We start from the raw sequence: 19,432 nt of genomic DNA on the forward strand, positions 1-19,432 counted from the left end.
TACACATCCTCAAACCCAGATAAGGAATGAGCTTTCAACCCGAGCTTGTACTCGTACATGTACTTGCCTGATAGTGCGAACCAGGAAGTCGTATAAACCCAGTTTATACGACTCCCTGGTGCGAACAGTCTCTAGTAATACCAAGAGTACATACCCCCATGTATCCCATGGTACCTCCCCCCCCCCCCCCCCTCTCAGAGTGTGAGTTACATTTTGTATGTGTTCCGGCTAGCTGGGACCCTGGGCCTGGGCCCTTATTGCGGGGGGGGGGGGGGGGGGGGTTGTGGTCCACATCCCAGTTGTGCTTGAACTGAGAGCTGAAGGTCAAGTGATGCATGCGTTGGACATAAATTTATTATGTTTGTCGGTTGACAGCATGTTACAAGGCAGATCGGAGGACACACTGGGTTGAAAACAGTTCTCCTGACTACAACCATCATCAGTTGGTTGGCAGAGCCCCGGTCTTGCAACCATTTGAACCGTATGGGGTCTGGACCCAGTTGGACCCTCATTATACTACATGATTGTACATAAAATTGTAGGGAGTCTTTTGTCTTTTGTCATGATATTCAGTTTTGTTCGTTGTTGGATGTCAGTTTTGTGTACTGATTTCCTCTTATCTCAAGTAGTTTTCTCTACTTCCTCTCAGTCTCAGAATCCTCTGCTGACAAACCAAGGCCGCGACTGACTGACTCTGTGTTGTACAAATACGGCTTGCTGCACGTCGTGTACATGTAGATCTACGCACAAGTCAAAAGCGCCAAATATCATGTTCATGTCAATAATCTGATCATGACTGTAGAGACTAGTACTCAGTACTAGTAGTAGAGTGTAGTCTACATGATCATGATGATGGTGTAGCGCTAGCGCTAGCATAGCAGCTATGTGCACGTACTAGATCATACTTGCGTCACTACGAGCTGTACTAATGCCAGTAATGGTTATGCAAGCGTCCGTGCGCGTGCTGTTTATTTGCCGCTGAACAAGTGAAAAATCGCGAAAATCTAGTAATCGTACAAACAGCGACTAGCCACCGAGCACAGACGGGTCGACACGCGCACCACACTGTAGACTTTTGAGGATCCAAGTGAAGTAGTAGTAAGTAGTTACCTGTGAGTTTGGACATAATTGTCTCGCTCTCCATGTGATGTCGCTAATTCAGCGACAGTTACTGTTTGGAGACAGCAATGTTTCATAGGAAGCCAGCTCAAGACGCGACGAAGGCGTCGGTCGACAAGTTCCGCAACCCGCAGAATACATTACCCAAGAGGCTCAAACATCTAGCTATAGCGATAAAAGGTAGTCGAAGAAGAACAGAATCGTTAACAGTTATCACTTTGTTGTTTACTTTGTTGTTGGAGAGATGTTGCTGTGACTTACGTTGCAAGGAGACTTGCGCACTGCCTGCTGCTTGGCCCCTCACGATATGTGTATGTGCACGCGCGTTCTTCGTGTGCAGGAAATTTGGAAAAGCAGAATGACCAAGCGACCAAAGAATTCTTCTCGCAGAATTATTACCAGGTTTTTCAAGTGTTCCACGACGCCTTCACAGCGGAGACCACGGGCAAGGGAGGAAAAGGTACGTTAACATTCTCACTACACATATTCACAGTTGAGTTGGAGGGACTTCTGGAACCAATGTGTGTGATCAGATTGTTTCAATTAGGAACGCTCATTCGGCCGTTATACATAGCGTGCGGATGTTGTGGGGTGGCCGGTGTCGCGGCGTCCTAGTGACACTTGTTTTTTTCTGTGTGATAACGAGATTGACATGTCTGCGCGTCAAAATGATAATAATGTTTTTGTCACGGTTAGAAGGGGCGTAGAAATTGGCGCTCTAGCAAGTGCCTTGGTGTGTGGGAGGCACTTTGTCGCTGTGCAAATGCCCCTCATGCAGAGCACACAAGGTAGTTGGGCCTGGTAAAATTACCCCAACTCATCAACCTGTCACAATTGAACATTTTTCCAATTGCCTACAATATGATGTGTGTGGTATTTCTTTTCCTAGTCGCGTATGATCACGGCTTTTATCTCAGCGCCAGGCGCCCAATGGTACTATTGGTAGCCTATTGGCTGGAGTGCCCGAATCTCATTTGACTGGGGATCGTGGGGCATGAGAGTTTTGCGACTCCCGGTTGTGGCGCCGCAAAGCTCTCCAGGACCAGAGTCCTGCATCTCACCATTGCGAAACACAAATGACCGTATTGTGCATAGTGCTACACGGTGATATGCTACACAACATCCATACCGTATTTCCCGAATATAAGTCACACTCGATTATAAGTCGCACCCCCATTTTCAGGTTTGAGCAATATTGATTTGATATATTGACTTCAGTAGTAAGTCACGCTCGATTGTATGTTGCATCCCCCCTTTTTTTTATTTCAGTGTAAAAAGGTGCGACTTATATTCGGGGAAATCGGTAGTTACTGGGGGTGCCGTGGGGAAATAGGACATCACCCGAGCACTCCACTGCATGGTTGAACGGTGATACTTAGCTGCCTAAGCTGTCAGCTCTTGCCACCCCCCCCCCCCCACCCAAGCCAAGAAAAAACAGGTTTTCACTCGTATGTGTCTGATTATCAGTTGAGGGTCATATGAGTGGAATGTGGTCAATGCTGCCCAGTGCTGGAAGCATTAAGTTCCAGCAAACAGCCCCTTGTCTCCTATATCCATGTATAGACTGCTCTTCACTCTGGCGGCATAGAGCAATCTTGCGAGCTGCCCACACTGGCCCTGGGTGTCACTGGATTCCACTGTAAGGTACCTCCGCTATAAAAAGTGCAGGTTTTTATAGGAAAAAAAGAGAAGAACACAATGTTACGAGTTATGACTAACTGTCCGCCAACGTAACCAGATCATATGCAGTCAGCGAGTGCGACAAAATGGCACAACACTGACAAGGAGTGCTGGGACATTCGACGACCTTACACCTAGCTCCAACACTTCTCCGAGGCGCAAACCAAAAACCTTTTTATATTTTATAAGGACTATTACTTGCACATGTTCCATATACCAGTGCCTCACTGGAAAGAAAAGTCTGCGGCTTGTGTTAGAGCCAGCCAAGCTGACCTTTCCCCATCTGTAGGAGTGTGAGCACTGGCGAAAGTTAAGGCGTTTTGTTGTAGGATGATACTAAAAAACTGCTGGCTATTGGTATGGGCTTTTTTTGTCAATGCTTCAGTTGGACATCCGAGAGGTGGACGTGAGGAACTCTTTGAAGTAATCCTCCCTATTCTTGAGGTAGGTCTAATCGCGACACACTGCGTGAATGGCTTGTCGGGCATGACAGTGCTCATTTGCAATGCGGACTCTGTGATGCAATCTGGACTTTTTGGTGCGTGCGTGCATGCGTATGTGTGTGTGTGTGTGTGTGTGTGTGTGTGTGTGTGTGTGTGTGTGTGTGTGTGTGTGTGTGTGTGTGTGTAGCAAAAAGGCAAGTTGTTTTACCGGTGGCGACTGAGCTAGCAGTACGTGCTTGAAACCCTGATAACATGGCGTGCTAACTTGCCGCCATTGGCTTAGAAGTTAGAAAAAATTGGACGAACCACTCCCCAGCACACAATAGCATGTACGCCCTGCAGTCGCATTGTATGTCGCCCACTGGTGCAATTCGGCAGCATGACAATGTGCTCTGTTTGCCTGGTGATAGTATCTAGGATATTGACGTATGATGCAGCATTTCATACTGCAGCGGTCACTGTGTAGTGTGCAGTGGTGTGGGTAGTAGGTAGTGTTTAGTGTGGCCATGGCAGCGTTCACACTCCAGGAATGTGTTCCCGGTTTTGTGTATGTGTATGTGTGTGTGTGTGTGTGTGTGTGTGTGTGTGTGTGTGTGTGTGTGTGTGTGTGTGTGTGTGTTGTGCCGCGTTCAGACTATTCTGGTGTTCACGCCCGAGCTGCTCTTTCAGAAGTGGCAGTGCAACAGCATCGGTAAGCCCATGTGTCCACCACCACCACCATCACAGTATCACACGGTGAATGGCCTGTTTGGCCACCACTATACCGTATCACACGGTGAATGGCCTGTATGTCCACCACTATACCGTATCACACGGTGAATGGCCTGTATGTCCACCACTATATCGTATCACACGGTGAATGGCCTGTGTGTCCACCACTATACCGTATCACACTGTGAATGGCCTGTTTGGCCACCACTATACCGTATCACACGGTGAATGGCCTGTATGGCCACCACTATACCGTATCACACGGTGAATGGCCTGTATGTCCACCACTATATCGTATCACACGGTGAATGGCCTGTTTGTCCACCACTATACCGTATCACACGGTGAATGGCCTGTATGTCCACCACTAGACCGTATCACACGGTGAATGGCCTGTATGTCCACCACTAGATCGTATCACACGGTGAATGGCCTGTATGTCCACCACTATACCGTATCACACGGTGAATGGCCTGTATGTCCACCACTATACCGTATCACACGGTGAATGGCCTGTATGTCCACCACTATACCGTATCACACGGTGAATGGCCTGTATGTCCACCACCACCGTACATGTACAGTATCACACTGTGAATGATCTTTCAGAAGCAGCGGCACATCCCGTTTTGCTGCTGATGATTGTCACCTCCCAGTCTGATGCTGAGCTCACATGATAGATAACCGTATTACTGCTGATGCCTGCGTACTCACATGCACACGTGTCTATGGCCGTATTCAAGTAGTTGCACGCGTACTCTCGTACACGCATGTATGCTGATGCATGCATACTCACATGCACACGTGTACTGTATGTGCCCGTCATCGATGCACACATGCTCACACACACACTCGTGCCTTCCGCAACGGCTGCACGTGGACTCGAGGCATTGTATTCAAGCAGTATCAGGGTAAACGATTAGCACGGATCATTCACAATGTGCTGCTGCTGCGTCTTGTGTTCGCCATGTTCTCCACAGGAACAATTTTGTGCAAACTGTTGCATCCGCAAAACCAGCTACGGGTAGGTACACTAATCCACATGTCGTATTCAGTTGTACTGCTGCTTTGTTATCGTTTTCACTGGTGTCTGATTGCGTTTCACATAATTTTAGTTACCCCCACCACACACAAATGAGTTACTAATTTCTGAGTGTAACTGAACAAGTCATGCCTCACTTTACTGACAACCAGGCTCGAAACACTCTGCGTTATGATGCACACGTTTACACCCCTCGCGTTAGGGTGAGATTGTTTACCGTCACCTCCAGTCCTAGCTTCCAAGCCGTTACGTGTGCATGCTATTGTCAATATCACATCACTATGCCAGCATTACATCATCATTATTACCAAGACGTCATCATTACATCATCATTACGTCATCATTCGAGGTGGGGTCTGTGGCTCTGTGCTGAGTGGTGTCACAAGCACTGTTTCCAGTGGTTTGCCGCTCAATATGAACCTGGTCAGATGCCAAGTGAATCACCTACCGTAATGTCGCGTGCATTAGCCGGGGCTTATATGCCTATAAGCCGGTGATGGAGTCAGGCTTGTACACAAGACAGGCTTATACACGAGACAGGCTTATATGACAAGCACCACTCAATGACCAGGCTTGTATGCGCAAACTGCTGACTTTTGGACGTCAAAACCAACATTTTCCAACGGGATTTTTTTTTCTTTTTTTTCGCAAGTGTACGGTACCATGCAAACATGAACATGTAAAAGGCGCGCTCACCAGTCTTGCGTAGTAGCCCGGCTTACACACGTGGCGCGTCTCGTGTACTGGCCCGGCTTATGCATGCGACAGGCTTGTACGCGAAAAGCTGTTGCAGATTTCATGCTTCTACACGAGACAGGCTTATGCACAAATCCGGCTTATGCACGCGACATTACGGTATATTTTCTTGCTGTTATTTTTCACTACTACTGTTTCAAGTATAAATTGCCGCTCCAAACTCGTCACAAACATGTGTGGTTGACTGGTTGTGCTATTGTATCTCTTGCGTAGATTCGCAAGCTCGGCTTGCAGTTTCTGCTTCTGTGGCTGCAAAGTCTGCGCGACAACATCACACCGTTTGCCGAGAACCTGTTGGCCACGGCGGTTCCTGAGTTCCCTCCCAAGTCGTCCAAGCCCGACGAGGATGCTTCAGCAGATAGGAGTGCAGTGTGTGAGTGCTAATCGTATCCCGCGTGAACTGTACTGTTCCCATCCACAACTCTACCATTAGCTAGACTAGTAGTAACGCGTGTACTGTTCACATCCACCATTACATCATCACTATGCCATCATTACATCATCATTATTACCAAGACGTCATCATAACATCATCAACTAGACAAGTACTATACCAAGCATACATCGCAATTGGTACTACCGGTGCTTTTGGCGGTGGGTCCTCTCGGGTCTAGAATGTACATTCTTATTCTTGCATGGCTGTGCATGCTGGTGTGTGCGTGTGCGTGTGTGCGCGTGTGCGCGTGTGTGTGTGTGTGTGTGTGTGTGTGTGTGTGTGTGTGTGTGTGTGTGTGTGTGTGTGTGTGTGTGTGTATGTGTCATTATGATAATTGTGCATATACAGCTTGGGTCAACGGCCCGGAGTACAATGTACCCATACTGCCGATCAACGCCGACGGGCCGCGGCCGATTGAAGACCCGACCATGGAGATGATGGAGTGTCTACTGGAGTGCTTGACCTCTCAGGTACATATGCCGATGCTTGTGCTGATGCTGATGGCGGCCTATAGTGCATAGAGTGGTTTCACAGCTTTTGTGATGTGACTGAATTTGTGTAGAGCATGATCATTGGATGTGGAACCAACATGACCAACATCTTGTGACCCATAGATACAGCGTCACATGATATGTGTCTACAGCATACCGTATTTCCTCGATTAATGGACCATGCTCGAATAATAGACCATGCTCAAATAGTAGACCCTCCTAGAGGCCTCGCGGAAAAATAGTAGACCATGCCCGAATAAGAGACCCGGTCTCTTATTTGAGTTCATCGCTTTGCGCATGCGCACAAAGAAAGCACGCGGTGGATCAAAAAAGGACGCGATTTTAGGTTGCGTAACTACAATATTTGTAGTGGCTAGTGCTTTCTTTCGTTATTTGAGCACGGTCCACTATTATTTTCATCGGCACATCGCTGGAAATGGTGGGTTTTTAACACGTCATTATATAGAATTTATACCCACCATTTCCAACGATGTGCCGACGAAAATATAGTGGACCGTGCTCAAATAATGGACCATGCCCAAATAAGAGACCGGGGTCCAACCCTCTTCAAAAAACAAAGACCGGGTCTATTACCGTACTGGCAATATATGTTGCCGCGTAACGCAGGGGGGGGGGGGGGGGGGGGGGGGTGCGGCGTAACGCGCGACCAGGCTAGTGCGACAAATTTTCGTTGAGTTCGTAACGCGCGTCCGGCGGGGTGCGGCGATCTTTTCATTGCAGTTTGCACTGCAAAAAAAGGCTGAAAACTGTGAAAGCACGTGTACCGCGTGGTGAAAAGTAGTTTTTGGAGGAAGCGCTCTTCCCCTATGTCACTTTCCTTTTGATGATCTTTTTGTGAACAGATCACTCTGATAGTTAAAATATACAGTCTTCTATTGATATCGTTGTCGCCCTTTGCCGTCGGGTTTGTAACAGTTGGATAGCAACTGAATTTCTGTGCCTTCAATGTGGATGAAAAGAAAAAAATGATGTGGCAAAAGCAAAAAAATGATGCGGCAATACCAAAAAAAGTGATGCGGCAATAGCAAAAAAAGGACTGCGGCAATATAGAAACCTGTGTAACGGCTCCTGTGCGACTTTGCATGTAACGCCCTGCGTGCGGCAAACATGTGCCAATGTAACGCTTCATGGCCTCACTGCGGCAACATATATTGCCAGTACGGTATACGGTATACTGAAGCACCAGGGATGGACGTGATTGGGTCGTCTGTGTGTGGCTTTCTTCACATGAACTGTAACTGCCCATCCATTATCGACACTCGCAGGCTAGTATATTCCAATGCTAGTTGCTAACCGGTAGTCCTGATGTTGATATGTGTGTATCGCTGCTCCAGGTGCACCGGTTGGTTTGGGACGGCAGCAAAAAGCAGTGCGGCTTCGATGTTCTCTTCCACCTGTTCAAGAAGCACTACCTGTTCGTGCTGTTTCCCAGCGCGCAGAAGCACCGCGGGCCATACACGGAGCGTAAGTTTGTCCATGGCACACCGTGACGGCTAGGGTCACCATGACACGGTACGCTAAGTCATGATAGCTATTGTGATCTGAATTGACTTGCATCTTGCATAGCGAAACTCAAGCGAAAGAACGATTTTCCCTGGACGAAAGTTAATTAAATTTTGTAGTCGGGACAAAATTGAACAGGACATGAAGCTGATAACTGAGATACTCTGCACGCACTGGTCATGTTGGCACGCACTGGTCATGTTGCTGTGGTGTGAAAAGCAGTCTTCATCTTGAGTTCGTCATGTCCAGTTGTGTTTTGTCGTCATGTCGATAACATCTTTCCAAATGTAGTTATCTCGTCGTCTTGTAAGTATAAGTGTGAAGATGGCACGGGACTGGGAGCAGGGCTCCAAAACAGGAAACTGGAATATACAAGTCGAAGAGGGGGCGAGGTAAGAATTAAAAGGGTGAACCAATAACGAAAAATGTGATTAACTTTGTACGTGTGTCATGTTGCTAGGTATCGTATTCGACACCGAGGCGTCATCACTGAACTTTGAGTTTGACGTCTCGGGGCCCGTGTACGATCGTGTTCGTGAGAGAATCATCAACTGGCTGGTTCAGTGGATTTCGCCAAATCGAGCAAGCCTCAGCATTGGCGTTCCCACCATTGCTTCGACGCAGAGCTCGACTTCGCTGGCCTCCACGTCAGCCAGTAACATCTCCGAGTCCGGAAAGGAGCAGTCATCATGGTGGGTGACGAAAGAGCACGAGGATCAAGTCCAGAATGACATTGCCATGCTCTGCAGCACGGTGTACGGTTCACAGGAGAATGTCATTCTGCTTCACGAGATGCTGCGCAAGGTAGGTCTGGAGGGATTTGTCGTGGAGTGTGTGTGTGTGTGTGTGTGTGTGTGTGTGTGTGTGTGTGTGTGTGTGTGTGTGTGTGTGTGTGTGTGTGTGTGTGCACTAGCTGTGTGTAGAACGGTCCCCTTTCACCTCAATTACTCTCCTTGTTTCTTTTCCTTTCTCGCTGTTGTCTCCCGCTTCTGGGAGTGACGTGGCCATTTTGTGGCAGTTGTACATAGTAGTAGTAGTAGTAGTAGTAGTGTGTGTGTGTGTGTGTGCGTGTGCGCGCGTGTGTGTGTGTGTGTGCGTGCTTGCGTACCAACTTTGGGAGAGAGAGAGAGAGAGAGTCTAAGTGAGAGAGAGAGAGAGAGAGAGAGAGAGAGAGAGAGAGAGAGAGAGAGTCTAAGTGAGAGAGAGAGAGAGAGAGAGAGAGAGAGAGAGAGAGAGAGAGAGAGAGAGAGAGAGAGAGAGAGTCTAAGTGAGAGAGAGAGAGAGAGAGAGAGAGTCTAAGTGAGAGAGAGAGAGAGAGAGAGAGAGAGAGAGAGAGAGAGAGAGAGTCTAAGTGAGAGAGAGAATCTGGGGGAGAGAGATGGTATTGATCTAATGTTCCCAGTGCCTACTGCTTGGCCTTGGTACTTTCACATACGGAGTTTCTTGTGAAACTTTAGTTCAACGCACCTCCAATGTCCATATGCTATATGGCATCTTTTTTCAAGACGTTCCAATGACCGGCAGTGCACATGTGTACTTGCTGTGCTAGGTCCTCAGCACAGCAATGCTCTTGTAGTTACTCGATCTGCGGACAGCATGCTGTTTCGTCCTCTGTGGACTCATCAGCTCACCACGGAGAAAGTGAACCTGATAGCAACGAAAAATCAAAATTTCCCCTTTTGCTCTTGTAGGTGTGTTCTTTCCTTGGTGCTTTATGCTTGTACTGATATTTCACTGTTTGTGCATCCGTTTTCCGATGTAGACATTCCGGCTGCCATTCATCTACCTGTCGACAATGGAGATGGTCATCTTGCTGATTCAGGACTGGCTGGCGTTGGTAAGGCGCGCGGTGTGTGCGTGCGTGTGCGGGTATGCATGCATGCGTGCGTGCGTGCATGGTTGTGTGTGTGTGGGGGGGGGGGGGGGGGGGGGGGAGGGTTGGTGCGCTCGCGCGCGCGCGCGCGCATGTGTGTGTGCGCACGCGCACACATTTCATTCAGATCTTGTCTGCTATTGTTGCTATAAGAGAAAACCTGTGGGTGGACATCCAGTGCATTTGCAGATTTGCGTGCTTCTCTTGCGACGGGCGTACACGGTGTGTTTGTGTTCTGTTATGCAGGATGTCAGTAAGCGTCCGGAGTTCATGCAAGAGCGTGTGCGGCCCACCCACATGCTTGTGAAGCGTCACAGCGAACCACAGCTGTTCAGCCCGCCCGGAGAGGAGACAGCGACGATGTCACCACCTACGTCACCCACATCGCCCATGTCACCCACGGTATGTCTTGTGTGTTATCTGCACCTCTACACCGCACTGCTGGTACACGTACACAGCCAGTGCTGCTCCAGGGACTTACCCAGTGTACACGTTCATTCGTATCGCGTCCACATGCACGTGTGGGCATGCGCTTCTATTTGCGTGTCGCATACATCTGCGTGGCAATTCTTCTGACCATTCTGTGTGTGTGTGTGTGTGTGTGTGTGTGTGTGTGTGTGTGTGTGTGTGCATGCGTATGTGTGTGTGTGTGCGTGTGCGTGTGTGTGTGTGTGTGTGTGTGTGTAAGCCTCTGGCATCACCTGGTTACACTGTGTGCATGTACAGGAGCTTGTATTTGTTTTCCGGCATGTTGTGAACCCCTAACGGGTCTGCACTACTACACGGTGTGATATTTACCCAGTTTGTTTGTTTGTTTGTTTAGGATCACTTAAGTCTATTGCTAGTAGAAATACTTTGTATGGTGTCATCTCCTTTAGAACTCTCCTCGGCTTCAGTGTTTCCATTTTGAAAATACATGTGCATGTATCTTCACCCTTGAGCTTCCCGCGATATGCATCCATTTGCCTTTGGGAAGTCAATCAAATGAAATGAAAAGAATGTCTACCTGTACTTCTAATCCTTGTTCCTTATTTTCATGCTATTCTTGCTTGCTCAGGAGCCCAAGGCGATGAGCAGACGTCGCTTCACAACTTACGCGCACAAGGGCGAGCACCCGGTGTCATCCGATGTGCGTGTTGGCCTTCAGGCGAATCTGCGCCTGTTCATCACCGAGGCTGCTATCGTCTTCCTGGCTGAGCCAGAGCATCAGACCCTTCATGAACAGGTATGCATGTGGCTTTTGCTGCATTTGTAGTGCGACAGTCAAGGTGAGACGGTCCAAGAACTTGAAAATCACATGCCTGGCTGGCCAAATTCTATTTTGCTGACACCCAACCTGCATTGTTATGATGTTTTGGAGTTGAAACCCGCATGTAGAGATAGGCAGGTGCTGCCTGACCTAGCATAGGCCGTGCTTTCTTTCTCGGGTGGGGATGTTCAGTTGTTTTCCCCTTGCTCAGAGAATTGTGATTTTATGAGCGCCACTTCGAGACAACCTGGACATTCAGACTGCATGCATCGACTCCAGGAAGTGCTCAGATCTGCTTTCGTAAATGGACTGGTCATAATGTGCTGTGTGGTGCTTTGGCGTGCTGCTGTCCCCAATCAGGTCGAGGCGTGTGGCCAAGTCATAAGGCTGTATCAGACGGTGGCAATGAAGTCACTCATGGACCGAGATACCTGGTAAGCCACAGCATCAGCAGCACCTTGGCTAAGGTCCACTGTGTGTTCCAGGGCACTACGGCATAGTGGTCATGGTTGCACCGTAATTGGTTGGGTCGCCAGCCTACGGTGCTGCCAATTGCAGACGTTTCTGACCGCAGTGGAGCATTGGGAAATAAGAAGGTGCATTGTGTTCCAGTGCACTATGGCATGATGGTCATGGCTGTGCGGTATGTCCGAATCTGGTCGGGTCGCCAGCCTACAGCGCTAGCAATGCTACTTGCAGACATTCCCGACCATAGTGGAGTATTGGGAAATGGGACACGGACTCCGTAAAGCTTCAAGAAAAAGGGGTGGCCACCTAGGAGAGGTGAGACGAATGACTACTCCCTCCCCTCCCCTGCCCCCTCAGACCTGCCTAAACCGGTCCAGTTGGTCAGGTTAACACCGGACCAACTTTGTGGCTACCAACGCATGTTTACCGCTCAGGAGGGCATATGCCCCCGCCATATTTGACACAAAGTATGAAAGACTCTGGTACGACCTGACCAATTGAAAACTGCTTCCGGCGGTCCTGCCCCTTTCTGGCTAGTATTCCCTAATGTGTTGTGTACGTTGTCTGCTTGAACAGGGCACATCTGCTGTCCACCTTGCTGCAAATCACCAAGCACGTACTTGGCACGTCCAAACCACCGTCCGTGGAGAGCAACACAATGCCCCAGCAGCTGGCCATGCGTGTCGGCAGTGACCTGGTCAAGACCGTGTTCGTGCTGTGGATGAACGCCAGCTTGTCGGTGAGCGTTGCCACATCGCTCTGGGACGACGTACTGCGTCTGCTCACCTCTCTGACCCACTGGCCAGCCGTGGTAGAGCAATGGAAGGTATGTTGGTATGTTCTGGGCGCAGTCACCTGCTGATCAACTTTTGTATTGAGGTCAGGTTTATAGGGGGGGGGGGGGGGGCAGTCATCTGCTGATCAACCATTCTGTCTGTTTTTATGATGGTACATGTTCGAGGTAATGGAGGACTAAAGGGAATGCTATGTGTGAGCAAGTGCTGCACAATGAAACGGTTGACGAAGGCTAGGGTGTTGTTTGTTACTCAAATGTTCATGCACTAAATTAATGGAACCATCTGCTGTCTGATGATTGTTTAACGGTTGCGCAATCATTCCACAAAGTCTGAGTAACAACAACACCGTGACCTTGGTATATGTTTGAAGAGAAGAGCGGGTAACACGGCGCAGGACGCACTGGTTGTAGTGAGGAACACTGCTGTCAACACAGTGTGTCCTCCGCAGTTTCTCACGGGTTTCCTCTGCAGTTTCTCCCGGGTTTCCTCCGCAGTTTCTCCCGGGTTTCCTCCGCAGTTTCTCACGGGTTTCCTCCGCAGTTTCTCCCGGGTTTCCTCCGCAGTTTCTCACGGGTTTCCTCCGCAGTTTCTCACTGGTTCTCGCTCCACATATACTGGCATACACAGAGAAATAGACAGCAATAGCGACAACACACAGAGTGAAGGGTAGTTGGCCGCAGCCAGATGTGAACCGGATAACGAGTGAGGTATGGAAGCAAGCAAGGACTGAGAACAGAGTGTCTCAGATAGAATAGGCATGCCAGTGGATAGCAGAAATAGGCTATGATGCAGAACCACTTGGGACCGTCAGATTAATTTTCCTGGACCGAGCCAGCCGGGAAAAAACCCTCGCGCCGACGGACGCATTTGTGAGGGAAAAAACCGGGTGTATATCCCCAGTGGCGATTAGGCATCATGTAGGCATGGCAAGCACATCACGGCAAACAGTGATAAAAAGCATTGATAATATGCACAGAAATAAAGGGTGGGAGGGCAGGGACACTGGTGAGACTCAAAACTGACTGAAGAAGTCAGGAAAAGAAGCGACAACAAAGAACACACCAGATGCCATATTTGCAACTGAAAATATTTCGCGAGAAATCATTTCTCGCCTATCTCGCTGCGCTCGGCCGGCGAGAAATACAACTTTCCTCCGCAGTTTCTCACGGGTTTCCTCCGCAGTTTCTCACAGGTTTCCTTCTCTTGGGCATTTGTCAACGTGCTGCTATCACCCGTGAGCTCTGAGTAGATTGCTTTCAAAGCTGCTGCTGGGGCCTTGCCGCTCTAGAAAGCCATTTGCCAACGCTGGAGAACGTCTCTTCTCATTGCTCTTGTATGGAAGTCACGAGCTTTCTCGACCAGCTCCGCGATCATGATGCACGTGCATACAAAGCTTCTCAACGCCCAGAGATGCACGCTTGTGCTTGGTAGCAGCTGGAGTGTTGTACCCATGAAACTGCTGCAGTGCTTGGGGTAGCGGTGTATGTCTCTCTTTGAAGTGACCACTGTGTCCATCACCTAAAGCAATGCTCATGAGAGAACTGATAAGAACTGGCGCCCACCGTCCAAAGACACCTCCGACCACCTCACTTTTTCTCTTGTCCACGCAATCAACTAGGTCGTTAAATAGACATTCGTCGAACGGCAGACTTTTCCCCGCCGGCCGGGGAAGTTTATCTGCCAGTCTGCTTTTGGGAAAGCATGTCTGACTACCTTCCATCAGCCGATTAAAAGCCGATGGGTAGCGTCCGGTACTAAGACGGGGCGCAGCGGTGAAAAGAACGTATTTCACAGGGTTGCAGTCGAATGACTTCGCCATCTCAACTGGAGTCTCCGATGGGCACTGGACTAGCTGGCTAGATGATTCTCCCTTTTGCAAGTCGAGGAAGGAACGCCGTTCCACGACCTGGCTGCAGGCGGTATCACCAACATGACGAGCAACAAGTATATAAAAGAGTTCATTGAACATGCACATTTCTTTCACTGGTCCAACAAGTACTCTGTCACAAAGTGAAACTCCTTGACCGCTGACGCAGTTCACCGACACGAACGTACAGCCAACATCCATGGCGGATTTTCTTCGATCCGAAAAAAAGATAGAAAGCTTCACGTTCGACTCGTTTAAGATACAGCTGTCTAAAAAATACTCAACGAAATCATGTTGCTACCTTCGTAGTCTCTCTAGCTTGGTGATGTCGTCACGTTCGTGTCGGTGAACTGCTCAGGGCATTCGGCCTTGGTGTGCCCGTCCTGGTCACAAAAGAAACATGTGATCCACCGACCACCTTTGCCATAGCCTGACTGCTGTGGCTTGCCGGGACGGTTCGCGCTCGGGCAATGCTTGCGCATGTGTCCCACCTCGTTGCACCGAAAACACATCAGCGACTTCTTCGGAGGGGCACTCTGGTACTGTGCTCCACCGGCTGCTGCCGCTGAGACGCTGGTTGCATGGTGGGTGTCAGCGTCATCACTGGCGGATCTCAGCGCTCTGAATATATCCAGTTAGCTACTGATCTTCAGGTCTTTCCCAGCCATTGACAGGCGCAGCTCGCGCGAGAAGGTAGGAAAAAGGCCAGCCACCAGCTGTGCGACGATCATGGCGTCTTCATCTCCGGTGACCGTGTGGCCAGAGAGAGTGGCCAGGCGCTGAAGATCTGCCACATACGCATCAGCAGACTCGTCTATCTTGAGTCGACGGCCAACAAACGCATTTGTACGCGGCCGATTTCGTCATGCTGAACGACTGGATCATAACCTGCATCATCTTGTCGTTCTTTTTTCTGTCGTCGGCCGTCATCCTACTAAACACCAGGAATGCGTCGCCATCCAGAAACAAAGGAAAGTTCTTCATCTGCTTCGCCTCGTCATCCCAACCTTGGATGTTCGCGAGGACCTGAAACTTTCCCAGAACTGCTCCCAGCTCTGACCGGGTCTACCGCCGAATGGCTTCAGAAAATTGTCGATCTTCATCGATGCCATGGCACTACTCCTCCTCTGCAAAACCACCTAAATATCCCGTAAGATTCCCGGGTTTCGGCACCACGTTGTAACCGGATCACTGCATACTACTAGTGCACTATTTCATCGTCACAGCCACAGCCAATTGGTTACATGGGAATATTGTTACAAGAATACATGCAGAGGAGTAAATAACCTTGGGAGAGCAACCGAAAGAAAACCCGACCAAGACCACCGGAAGACCCCGGGAAACCACCACTTCCAGAGCTAGAGAGAAAGATGTGCGCAAAAGTACGACACCTGCACAAACGACCCTCTCAGCGTCGTACACTGTGTATGCTGAATACAGAGTCCTCTGGGAGAATTTTAGGAAATTTTGGCCCCAATAGCCCATACTTCATTACAGTCAGACCTCGCATAACCGCACGCATCCGTTTTCCACAAAAAATTCCGAATAGGCAAGGGAACCGGATAGTCGAACACACATCCTGTGTATGCACTGCAACTGCTGTAAATCGGTAACCAACGATTTTCTTCCGGATGGTGAGGGATCCGGATAAACGAGGACCGGATAAGCGAGGTCTGACTGTACTTCAAAGTCACAGGATAAAATTATTGATGCGGCTTTGGCCGCACCTGTTGCACCGGCTTCGATGCCCCTGCCAGTATATCGAACCATGTCACGTGATGTGAAGTTCTGCCGTCGCAGCACTGGACAGAGGTTGTACAGGCAGTTGCGTACTCTTGAAGGTTATGTACGGTGAAACCTGTCTAAGACGACCGCTCATGAGACCTGCAAAATGTGGTCTCTGTTGCCAGGTGGTCTCCTTATCCAGGGTCGTTTGGCTGCAAATAGCATCCCTTGGTCTTGATTCCAGTGGTCTTCTGAGGCAGGTGGTCTTCTGAGGCAGGTGGTCTTCTGAGGCAGGTGGTCTTCTGAGGCAGGTGGTCTTCTGAGGCAGGTTTTACTATACTCTTGGTACTGTAAAAGCCATTATTCTAACGAGGCGCATATATAACGATTTCCCAAAATTGACTAGTTTACGTGTACCAAAGGTAACGATTCTCACTCATTCTCAACGCTCAATAGCACAGTATATGTGTCGATTTCTGTATAACGATTTCTATTTTAACGACAGTTTTCTCCTCGTTAACTCGTTAGAGTTAGCACTTCGTTATATATATGGCTTTTACAGTATTGCTGTTGTCAGGACTCTTTATCCGTTTGATCAGTTTTGTGGGAATCATGCTTGATGCTGATGCTATGCAAGTACGGTATACAGAACGATGCTCTACGAGGTAATTTACTTAGGCGTTACGAGAAGTCTGTCATCAGGTCACTTTGGAAGCGATCTGTCTGTAGTTTCCTGACATGCTGTGGCTGTGTTTCTCGTGGGGTTTTTTCTTTTCTTTTTTCTTTCTTTCAAACTTGCACAGCATATCATGAAAATGATGACACGCCTTCTTGGCCAGTATGTCTATGGCATCTGCTTGTCGCAGAGCAGCAAGGCGCACACACGGGCGAATCGGCCAGGTAGGCGACCCGGCACCGGAAACAGCCCGCTTGACGGCACTCCCGGTGGCGGCGCAACGGCGACAAAGTCTGGGAGAGGTGGCAGTGGTGGTGGCGGCGGTGGTGGTGGTGGTGGTACCCGCACTGGATCCGGTCCTCACCCTCGTGTCTTGGGTCACACTCGCGACCACTCCATCAGCTCCAGCCTGGAGCAGTTCAAAGGCGATCCGATCGTGGCAAAGCCCGCCACCGCCAGTATGCCGGCCTTGGAGGAGGCCTCTGAGAGTGGCGGTGGTGGTGGTGGTGGTGGAGACATTCGCTCACACACCGGCAGCCTGACGCCATCCACCACGACCACTGCCAGCTTACGCGCCGCCCGTGCCAATGCGCGCCGCCTGCACGGCTCCGAGCCGGACGCTCTCAAGGGCGGCGACAACATGCCCAAGCTGATCGGCGGCATGAAAGCACCGTCAGTGGATCTCTCGTCGCCACTACGCGATGGAGACAGCCTGAACAAGGTGCCGATTGACGACGACCTGGATGAGGAGCCGGAAGGAATGGAGCACGTCGAGAGCGCTGTCAGTGTCCAGGAATATAGCATTGACGATAGTCCAGATAAGGACAAGGACCGGATAACCATTGGCAGTAGCAGTGAGGATGGCTTGTCGACGTCGTGTGGTAGCGGCAGTGAGATTGGCGATAGCGACAGCACAACCGACAAGATCCACCACCAGTACTCGTCCTCGGCCGAAGACGCGCAGTTTGGCATGGCCGAAAAGCTGCTGCAAGAAGGTGACGACAAGTCCCCAATGGATGAGTCGCCGACCTCTGAGGAAGGCAACGCGACGGAATCCGGATCGGCAACACCAGTCGTCAAGGATAGCGACTTTGATGATGACCTCCCGCCTGGTATGAGCTTATATAGATTGATTGCAGCATACCATACTGTGCGTATCTTTGTTCATGATTGCGTAACATTATGCACATGTGTATTCTAGTGAACTGGCCAGGGAAAGCCGGCCACTCACGACTAGCGATGCAGGGGGAGTGTGAACTGAGCTTGAGCTGGGTTGCATAGCTGCAAGGCGTCCGGGACTGCTTGCACCCATGATTAGATTTCACTAGATTTCATTGGCTAGTCCTTGTAGACCGCAGTAGTTCTATCTTTGTCTCAGACACTGTTTGTGTAAGCAGATACTCGTCAGTGTATGGGAATGCGGATGCACTGCATATCATGCCATCTCATTTGTTTTGTTTCCGTTGCTGCTGTTGTTGTCGTTTTCGTCGTCGTCGTTGTAATGCAGTACGTCGTGGACGTGCCAACACCATGAACAGTCTGGAGGCCAAGCAATTATTTTCTGGTGGCAGCACCTCCACAACCGGTCCGATCGATGAGGATGAGGAAAGCAGTAAGGGCAATTAGCTCTGGACATTGCATAGCCACCCGAACATTGCATAGCCACCCGGACAGTGCATAGCCACCTGGACGTATATCCAGCAGATTGGTCAATGAATGCCGGCAGGTGCACACGTTCAAGAATTCATTATTCTCATTGTGCTTATTCTGTCCGTGATTGGCAGGTGCAGAGTCCCATACATGTATACGTGCAACAGGCCTAAATCTCACCTGGAAAGTCCACTCCTGTCTTTGACAGGATTATCCCCTAATTGGAGTTTGTATTCGTATACTATTATTTTATGGATTCACCACGGGCCTTAGCCTAAGTCAAGAGAGTTCTCCAAGGTTCTTTGACATGCAGGTATGCTACGTGTCGCGTCCGAACTCTTTGCACGTTGGTGTTGTTGTTCTATGTCCAGGGCACTTAGAAGTGCTTGCCGGTGGCTCAAGGCGAGGTTGGACGCCTGCATCAGCTGCTGTACTATGGCGGCGCTCTCTGGGCATTCTTGGAGATCCGAATCGCATCCCGGACCCCATGCTGCATGCCAAGGCGATCAGCTCTCTTGCGGAATTCTGGGAGGATCTGTTACGCGTAAGTTCTCCGGAGATGCAGTTCTCTACTGGACAGGTCTGCAATGTCCTTGAAGTATTTTAACATTCCTGCGTAGGTTGTAGTGTAGAGGACTTGCCTCTGATGAATGTAATCCTTGTGTCCACAGGCTTGCGGTGTACAGTTTACGCGCCACTCTCTTTGTTGGCTTATTACAAATTCGGCAACCATTGAGTTGAGTTTCCGCTCTTTCTGTGGCTCTCCCATCTACATGTATTACCCTTTTCCTTCTGTTTTTTTTTTCCAGTTCTAATTCTATTATAATTATATACCTTTTCACTGATGGTCCTTTATCACTGTCTTTTTCTCACTGTAGCTCCTCATTGTTTGTTTTTTACCAGGCGTGGGCCATCCCCTGATTTC

The 19,432-nt window shown here is 49.5% G+C and overlaps 1 protein-coding gene across 2 annotated transcripts in view; it reads left to right on the top strand.

The window, feature by feature from the left end:
- Positions 1-1,054: 1,054 nt before the first annotated feature.
- The window catches only part of LOC135812356 (ral GTPase-activating protein subunit alpha-1-like), a 54,143-nt gene continuing 35,765 nt past the window's right edge, over positions 1,055-19,432 (top strand). The window contains exons 1-17 of one of the 2 annotated variants that reach the window (XM_065325736.1): positions 1,055-1,299; positions 1,460-1,579; positions 3,185-3,243; positions 3,876-3,933; positions 4,934-4,977; positions 5,965-6,124; positions 6,536-6,657; positions 8,034-8,163; positions 8,663-9,006; positions 9,965-10,039; positions 10,322-10,477; positions 11,133-11,300; positions 11,685-11,758; positions 12,369-12,618; positions 16,985-17,969; positions 18,365-18,469; positions 18,879-19,051. In XM_065325736.1, coding sequence (XP_065181808.1) covers positions 1,188-1,299; positions 1,460-1,579; positions 3,185-3,243; positions 3,876-3,933; positions 4,934-4,977; positions 5,965-6,124; positions 6,536-6,657; positions 8,034-8,163; positions 8,663-9,006; positions 9,965-10,039; positions 10,322-10,477; positions 11,133-11,300; positions 11,685-11,758; positions 12,369-12,618; positions 16,985-17,969; positions 18,365-18,469; positions 18,879-19,051 — 3,135 coding nt within the window. In that variant the 5' untranslated portion in view covers positions 1,055-1,187. The remainder of the gene's footprint in view (positions 1,300-1,459; positions 1,580-3,184; positions 3,244-3,875; positions 3,934-4,933; positions 4,978-5,964; positions 6,125-6,535; positions 6,658-8,033; positions 8,164-8,662; positions 9,007-9,964; positions 10,040-10,321; positions 10,478-11,132; positions 11,301-11,684; positions 11,759-12,368; positions 12,619-16,984; positions 17,970-18,364; positions 18,470-18,878; positions 19,052-19,432) is intronic. The other variant, XM_065325742.1, reaches the window with a different exon arrangement.

Source organism: Sycon ciliatum, chromosome 1 (assembly GCF_964019385.1).
Source record: "Sycon ciliatum chromosome 1, ocSycCili1.1, whole genome shotgun sequence".
Lineage (NCBI taxonomy): Eukaryota > Metazoa > Porifera > Calcarea > Leucosolenida > Sycettidae > Sycon > Sycon ciliatum.